General features: G+C 31.7%; 1 protein-coding gene across 1 annotated transcript; it reads right to left on the minus strand.

The window, feature by feature from the left end:
* Positions 1-1699: 1699 nt before the first annotated feature.
* LOC128553969 (uncharacterized) lies at positions 1700-4517 on the minus strand. Its single transcript, XM_053535164.1, has 2 exons — positions 4342-4517; positions 1700-2627 (listed from the first exon to the last, which is right to left on the minus strand). The coding sequence occupies exons 1-2, from the start codon at positions 4364-4366 to the stop codon at positions 2074-2076; spliced, it is 579 nt and encodes a 192-aa protein (XP_053391139.1). The 5' UTR covers positions 4367-4517; the 3' UTR covers positions 1700-2073.
* Positions 4518-8613: the final 4096 nt, after the last annotated feature.

Consider the following 8613-nt stretch of genomic DNA (forward strand, 5'->3'; position numbering starts at 1 on the left):
TGTCTTTCTTATTTTCAGTTATGCCGCCATATCTATGATATCTTAATTTTTTCGAATCGCGTGCCAGGAAAGAGATACATGGAAAATTTCGATAACTCACTTCAATCTATAATGTGGGTTAGGTCTCTATATTTCCCAATAGTTGTCTCATGGTGGCCATTTCCACACCAACCGCTAGAAAATTACTAGAAATTACACTACGTATATATAAACAAAGAGCTACGAAAATAACTACTGTGTATTTTAAACTTCTTTGATATATATCATCTTCAAAATAATAGGATAAATAGCAATATTTTGAAAACTACTTTTTTTTAATACTGGCTTCATGTCGGCGGGGCATAATAAATCATGATACATACTGCCGCAGTATCTTACCACCTCTTTTCAATAAAGTAATACCGGTCAAAAGTTTAAGTTTATGTTTTTCTTCATGGGTTCAAAAATGTTTTCGGTAGGGTTCAGGTCAGCACCGAAGCTTGGCAAATCTAGTATATTGTTGACATTTATTTTCATCAAACTCCTTTGAAAGTGATTAGCCCAACGTAATGGGTAATTGGCCTGCTAGAAAATCCATTCATTTCTATGAATAAGTTGTTTTGAAGGAAGCCAATGTCCTTCTTGAATATCTAAAGATATATTGTCATATGGCTTTAAAAAGGCACAACGTAGTTGACATAAATTACAACCACCATGCACATGGAACTTCTAACTGTATCTCAGGGTGCTTGTGGAGTGGATTCTTGAAATGTGTTTTGTCAAACGTCTGTTGTTTCTCAAAGCAATACAGCAGATATTTGCTAATCAGCGCAAGGGGAGTGACCCTTTCCTATTAAGAAGTCAAAGGAAAACAAACAATAAACACAAAAGAATATTCACTGTTAGTTATCGATATTTTCATTTTTCATAATTTAGATAGCTTCTCCACTCTGCATTTAGCTCTACATAATACTACATAATACGATTTGATTCTGGATTTTTCCAAACATTTTCGGGCCGTTTTTAAAGCTTTTGAGGTATTTCCTTTTCTGTATTGTACATCACATAATGCAATCAAATAATTCACATTTTGCACTAAAGGCATTTCACTAATATCTGACTTCATACTGTTGATAATAGTTTCAGCCTCTCCCTTGGACACTTCTTCGTTTGCACTGAAATCATGACCGCAGCCAAGTAGGGCATATGCTTGCTGACATTTTGCCAGTATTATCCTTCTCAATGTTTCAGTACTTTTCTTCTCCTTATGGTCTTCCTGAAAAATCTTCACAGATTGTTTTGCTTTTTCAACTGCTTTAAATCTATAGCTTCTCTCAGTTGTGTTGTTTCTATGGTCATGGCCTCGCCCACGCATTTTATCCCACATTGCCATGTAATATCTCGAGTAATCATAATACAGGAATCCTAATGACTCTAAAGGAAATCCTCTTTAGGTCCTGAAGTAGGATTCAAAACTTTTCTTGCCATTTTCAAGCTAATTTTTCAATTTGTCTAAAGAAGTATCATTATTTTTGACAAGACAATACCACGTGATATATGTAATGAGATTACATAACAATCTAAGTCCAAAATAATCTGACTTTAGAAAACAAAATATTGCTTTCTTTAGAAGGTTTTCTGCTGCTCTCGCATTACCCACATACAAAAAATCGCATGCTAACATGCCGCTTTCTATTGCTACATAATTATATTGTTTTCGAAGATGGCGTTATCATTCAAACACAATCTTTGAGTGACCCGTAGGGACAAATCGCGTTCTCTTTCTATTAGGAGCTCGTAACTTTTAACATCTACATTTTCAAATTTGTAGCACATCAAATAAAGCATGATCCACCAGATCGTAACTAGGTGGAGAAATTTGGCGTTGACAAATTGAAATATATTTTTACTCCACAAAGTATGCATGCATCATACAACTCTAGAATCATGTCGTACCTGTTCTTATAAAAATAGAAAACAGCTGGAATAAATAGACAAACAGTATTGTCGCCTGATCCACCGCAAATAATTCCAACTAACCCTATTACATTGTCTTCTTTTCTTCTGACCGCGACGGCGGTACCACTTTCACTTTTACAGCGAATACACCATTCTCACTTTTAACGAGAAATTGTCCATTTTCTGGTTTACACTCTTCATGTTCCGACTCAGAAACAATAGTTCCATAATTTGGTGTACCACATTTGCACACTTCATAAAGTTTAACGCTAGGTTTGTATTTAAATATTTCTTTATCAAAAATGCTTTCAAATGGACCAGAATAGATACAAACATTCTGTTGCTTAAAAGATCTTTTACAGAGTGATCAATCTCTATCAATCCTATATCTAAACTTTTTTCATCCAAAATTTTAACTGATGTCCCAAAATGGATAAACTTACTGTGACTTAACATTTTAATATCACTTTTGTCTGTATGAAGGGTAATATGACGATTTGTTAAGCCATACACTTTTCCAGTTTTTACATCTCTGACATAAAAGGCAACGCTTGCGTAATGGTTCTCTGCAGATGCCTTAGTTTGGTCTTCTTTGATTAAAGTTTGAGTATCTGAAAATCCCTCATGCGACATAAGAGGTTGATCATAACTGCTAGATGCTTTTTCTTCATCCTCGGAGTCAGTCTCCTCTGAAAAGATGAACTTACATTTAAGAATTGGCTCCAAAAACCATTATTGAAAATGATTTTAAAATGAGTTAACATGGAACATTGGAGGAAACATTTGTTTTATTTACATTAACAAATTCACATCAACCTTTTTATGGAGAATATTGATTATTTAAAATACTTTCAGGTGAACGTTGCAATAAAGATGATAACATATATAAACCAATTTGCTGCGCGTATTGACAATAAGTTACATAGTAGGTCTTAAAAATGGTCGGTGCATTGTATCCAATGACGGACGAAAAGAGGTCAGATGTTTCGAAAAAGCAATTTGCTGCGCGTATTGACAATAAGTTACATAGTGGGTCTTAAAAATGGTTGGTGCATTGTATCCAATGACGGACAAAAGGAGGTCAAATGTTTCGAAAAACCAATTTGCTGCGCGTATTGACAATAAGTTACATAGTAGGTCTTAAAAATGGTTGGTGCATTGTATCCAATGACGGACGAAAAGAGGTCAAATGTTTCGAAAAACATTTTATTTGATCTGACCGCCTGTGAATTAGGATTGTATTAGGTTAGATAACACTTTCGTTAGTATTTAAAGTGGAAGGTTTTTTTTTCAGTTTTTCTACGCTTATGATCACTTGAAAATCATGTTTAGGACTTCTCATGCTTAAGATCTACTAGGTGTCAATATTTATAACGGACGAAATGATCGAATGTGTCGTATCTGTCTTGACTCGTAAGCTAAATACTGTCTATTTTACAGCACATTGTATTGTGTTGCTCATAATGTACGTAATTTATGACACATTCTGCAAAATACATTGTTTGTATATAATGTACAAGAACACACCGAAATCCTTTGTATAAGTTATCGGCAGTGTTTTAAAAATTTTTAAACTTAAGGTCATTAATGTAACTCCGTGCGCTCGTTTACGGCTTCATCAAAAATACACATTTACACTAAAGTTTACAATATCTGCTTGGTAGCAAACAATTAAAACCTATCATATTACAGGTGCGCAAATAAAATGAATTATATTGAATACATGTAACGCAGTTATGTCTGTATGCTTTGTAAAGAGTGTCGGCGAAACTAAGTCGTTGGGATTCCAAAATTAAAGGACGAGAAACAAATGATACGTAGATGTATCCGTAAAAGCACTGGGTGTGATGCTAAACTTTACCTTTGCTTACTAAATATTACGTATTGGAATACAACCACTATTGTTACAGTGCTGTTATGTTTCATTTGATTTTTTGGAAATTTATAATTTTACGATAAAAAAAGAAATTTGTCTACTATTAATTTCATTGAGATGTCTGATGTAGATAAACTACTACAACATTGCAAATCACTTTTTCACACTAATGACATTAGATACCTACATAAACTAACCGAAGTACCACAAATGTATCATTAGGGAGAATTAGTTCTAGCCCATTTAATTCTATTGAGATACTTTTAGCATAGTATAAATGCATTTTTTCTAAGGGTGTCATGAACGAGTTTTGAGATACACATACAGTTTGTCCGGTTTAATTTTCATAACAACAGGCTTTCCTGAAATTCAGTTTATCTCGGGTATGTTAAATCTCACCAAAAGAACAACACAATAAAACTGAAATTGTGCATAACAACAAGGACAAACATATCTGTTATATGGATCATTTCAAATCGTTTACATTACTTTGTATCATAACAAAATGTAAACTGAGAATTTCTGACCTTCTGTACTACAAGCTCCATCCATGATAGTATTTTCTTATCCCGTCACTCTAATATTTCTCCATGATAAATATCTGAACAGTCTGATTTTTGATAATGTGTATTGTTAAATCGATTGTCTTTTTTTTTCAGGTATTCATATATTCAATAATTTCCTTGTAATATTTATAGATTATGGAAACAACCGGGAAATACCGAAACTGAAAAAGACTCATATTACTTTTTTATTCGTTTTTGTAACCAACCAAACGACCGGAGATATAACATTTTAATTTGGGAAATATGGTGATCAACATTGAGGATATTTTTTATTTGTGGAAGAAATCATGTTTTTTAATATCTTCCGCTTTTCAATTACTATTTTAAAATTTGATCATTTATTACGTCAGATTTTTAAACTAACAAAAAGGGCATATAGTTTTTTGTTGGGTGTAACGCACCCCGCAAAATAAAGTTCATATGGTACTTTCCAGGAAGACCCCCAAATGCACCTCCATGAAAATTTTTTTATCAGGGTGGGTACCTGGGTAGACCCACCGATCTTCGAAGCAAGCGGGATGGTTCCTGAGAAGAAGAATGCAACACCCAAAGTGAGGCTCGAAGTACATCGGGACTAGAAAGTGATTCTACGTCTGCGGCCTTAACAATGGGCTTTAAAGGGCCCCTAAAAGGGTCTATAAATTTTGTTGTTGAATCAATATAGGACAAACAGATATGACTAACATTTACATTAAAAAAAAATTACATACATCCGACTTATCGTTGCTTTTTTTTAAAATTGGTTTTTGTTTAAAAAAAAAGCTTTATTATGTATAAACAGCTTTAATTTGGAGTTTGTAAAACAAATCTGACACCATTCATAAAAACAAAAACATAAATAAAATGGCGTCTTTCGATAAAAGTCTTTCAAAACTGGCCCAAATTTTTAAATAAAAAATTAAATTATAGTTAAAGCTATTTTTTCTGATGAAAAAAGGATCAAAATTTGAATAACACGACTAATGTTTTTTCCCTAAATTTTAAGGGATATTAAAAAAAATCAGGAACTGTATTTTTTTTCCAGGGGGGACTTACTTTTTAATATAGTGGGGTCTTTTTACCTTTTAGTTTAATTTGAAAAGATCGTTCCAAATTTTTTTTTCTTTTTTTCTGATACTCGGGGAAAGGAAAAACCACAAATTCTTTGAGCAAGCAACTGTAAGAATTTTAAAAATAAAAAAATTGATTTTTTTTGTGATTTAAAACCACTCGGAACTTCAAGTCACCCAAGGGGATTTCTAGCGCGATTGAGTTTTTTGAAAAGAATTTTTGCAACGGGTTTTATACCTGCCCAAAAAACGCACAAAATAGCATTTATTCTTAATTACCTTTATTTTTTAACCAAAACTAGAAACACATCTAGCATTAAGGTAATTAAGCCCCAAAAAACTTTTCAACATTTTAAAAATGTTTAAAAACTGCCGAAGTTGACCACACGAAAGATATGGGACAAAAAATTTATGACAACATTTTCGGGCCTGCCCCAAAAACTTTTTTACATCCCTACAACCTAACATATTGGAAAATTGTAATGCGAAATTTCCCTTTTGGATATAACTTTTCAAATTTTTCCTTTCAAAGAAAACATGTAACACGAAATTCAGTTTTTTTCCGCACCCGTAAAAAAAAATATTTGACTAGCCAGGCAATGCATAGTAACATGAAAAAATAACATTTTATGAAATTTAAAACGCTAATCGGGGGAATTTTGTCCATACTTTTTTGCTAAATTTTGTTACTAATATCAAGTGATAAATTTGGACGTTAATTTATTCAGTAAAGATTGACATTAGGGATTTAAAATTTATTGTTTCAGACGTTAGAATAAGTTGCAAAAAAAAAAAAGGGATGTCAAAATCCTTCAGATCAATGTAGCGTGTGGGGTTTTGGAACTTAGCTTGGAATTGAAGTGAACAAAAAAAAGTTTCGACAAAGCCAATATATTCACTACCAGAAAAGACAGATGATTAGATAAAGTACTCATTACTGGATACAGATCCCGGGTTTCTGTTCCAAAATGCAGAAGGATAATAGAATGTTGAAAAATTGAACAAAAGCCAAAAGAAATATATTGAACAGACAACAAGAGCAAAAGATAACAAAACATTTTGCTTCTTGCTAGGTTGATGCTAGTTAAAAGTGAAGATTTTTTTGAAAGTCAAGTCATTGTCAAAAATCACAATCTAATCCAAAAGGGACATAGTTGATTTGGGTGGATGTAAAAAAAAAAATTTTGTACTCGTAAAAGATTTTTTTTGGGGTTTTTAAACGCCGTTTTTAAACAGTATTTCAGTCACTCGAAAAAAGCAAATCTAAACAGAATTGAAGAGAAAAGGTCCATGTGGGTTTGATGAAGACTGTTTATTCAATCTTATATTATTTTTAAAATAAACCAGCTTTAAAGGGGATAATGCAGTTGTAATTTACAGAAGAGACCCCCAAAGGTTTTTAAAAATTTGTGCGTGTTCACCTGAGAAAAAGCAAAAAAAAAAGAAAATAGTGAAATTAAACTATAAACATTTGATTATTTTTGGGGTTAAATAGGATGAACGAAAGTGATTTTGGTTTAAAGATTGACAACTGCGAAATCTTATATTATGCATATAAAAAGAAGACTAGACTTCTTTCGCTTTCACACATCGAAACTGAAAACGTTTTAAATGTTTTTAAATTTTTCAAGCACTTTAAACTGATAAGTAATAATGAAAATGTCTTTCAGCAAGTAAAAAAATAAAGTCAAAAACCTTTTATTTCACTTATTTCTTTTGTTTTTGCAAATTTATTTTTTCCGATACGTTTTAAATCCGTTAACGATCACATCATTAATAATATTTTAAAGTTATATCTTGAACATGTACGGGAACAAAAGGCTTTTCACAAAATGTAAATTATATTAAGCCAAATTCACTCAACTAAATTTAAAAAAATCTAATCCGTCTTTGTTTGTTTTTTTAATTTTCGAGAAGTATTAAAGAAATAAACGTTGTGTGTAATTTCTTTATTAGTAGGGATACTTTTCGGCGTGTTATTTTTGATATAAAAATATAATAGTAATCAAATATCAAACTTTCTTGTCTTTGGACCAACGCAAAGAAAGTTTTAATAGGGTTTTGTTTGTTTAGACAGTACATTACTAATCGAAATATTCAACGAGACGGTGCTAAGAAATTTAAAATATACCACGCGTAATTAGATTTTTTTTTGGGCAAATGCTTCAAAAATTGGGTTTAAAAGTTTTTGGGGGAAAAAAATTTTTTGTTCCGTATCCCGACCACATTTAAATTTTTTTGGCCCGACCCAAATGTTTTTATGGGTTTTTCTTGGAGATCTTTTTTTTAAAGCGGGCCCACTTTTATGCTTTAACAGTGGAAAAGGTTTTTAAATAACTTATATTTCTAAATTATTTTAATTTTTGGGACACAAAAAAAAACGAAAAAGCAAATATAAAAAAAATTAGAAAAAGGTTTTTGAATCCATATTTTTTGGGGTTTACGGAAAAAAAATTTTTTTGGCTTTTTTTTAACTAAGAATATTTTATTCTATTGATGGGCGTGTGCTTAAAATTTGGGGTAAGCAATATTTGTCCCGGTAAGGGCCCTTTTAAAAATTTTATAAGTTTAAAAATTTCCTCAAACCAGTACTTTGTTAATGGGGGGGGGGGGGGGGGCGGGGGCGGCCCGGGGCAAGGGTTTAAATGATAAGTCTTTTGTCAGTCTGTATCTTGATGATTGATAGAATAGTTAAAAACCAATAACGTTCATGCATAGCACATTTAAACAGTGTGATTTTCTACTTGATAAAAAAAACAAAAACAAAAACTAAAATATTCAACATTAACAACAATTAACATGAACTAATAAATTTCTTCAAAAATTTAATACATGTAAAAGAGATCAATAAGGAACAAATTAATAAATACTGTGGGTTCGAAAAGTAAACTTAAGTTTTTAAGATTTTTAACGCGCAAAAAAAAAATACAGAAAAAATGTTTTCCCAAAACAATAATTACCATTACAAAAGAGGATTACATATGAATCATTTCAATAAAGCGTAATTTTCAAGTCCCAAATATATTCACTTTAGGTCCATAAGCGCACCGACATATTTATCGTGCCGATAAAAAAAGAAATACACGTGACTACATATTTATGGTGCACGCATCGTTTTTTCGTGCAAGTTAAAATTTTAAAAATTTAAATCATACAAAACAATTTCGTCAAAATCGAAAACCAT

This window comes from Mercenaria mercenaria, unplaced genomic scaffold (genome assembly GCF_021730395.1).
Source record: "Mercenaria mercenaria strain notata unplaced genomic scaffold, MADL_Memer_1 contig_4554, whole genome shotgun sequence".
Lineage (NCBI taxonomy): Eukaryota > Metazoa > Mollusca > Bivalvia > Venerida > Veneridae > Mercenaria > Mercenaria mercenaria.

What these genes read in the sequence shown, in the direction of transcription:
- LOC128553969 (XM_053535164.1), bottom strand. Translation starts at nt 4,366, where the DNA reads ATGGATGGAGCTTGTAGTACAGAAG. An exon ending in TGGAGCTTGTAGTACAGAAG is followed by an intron (nt 2,628 to 4,341) that starts GTCAGAAATTCT and finishes TCATCTTTTCAG; the next exon opens with AGGAGACTGACTCCGAGGAT.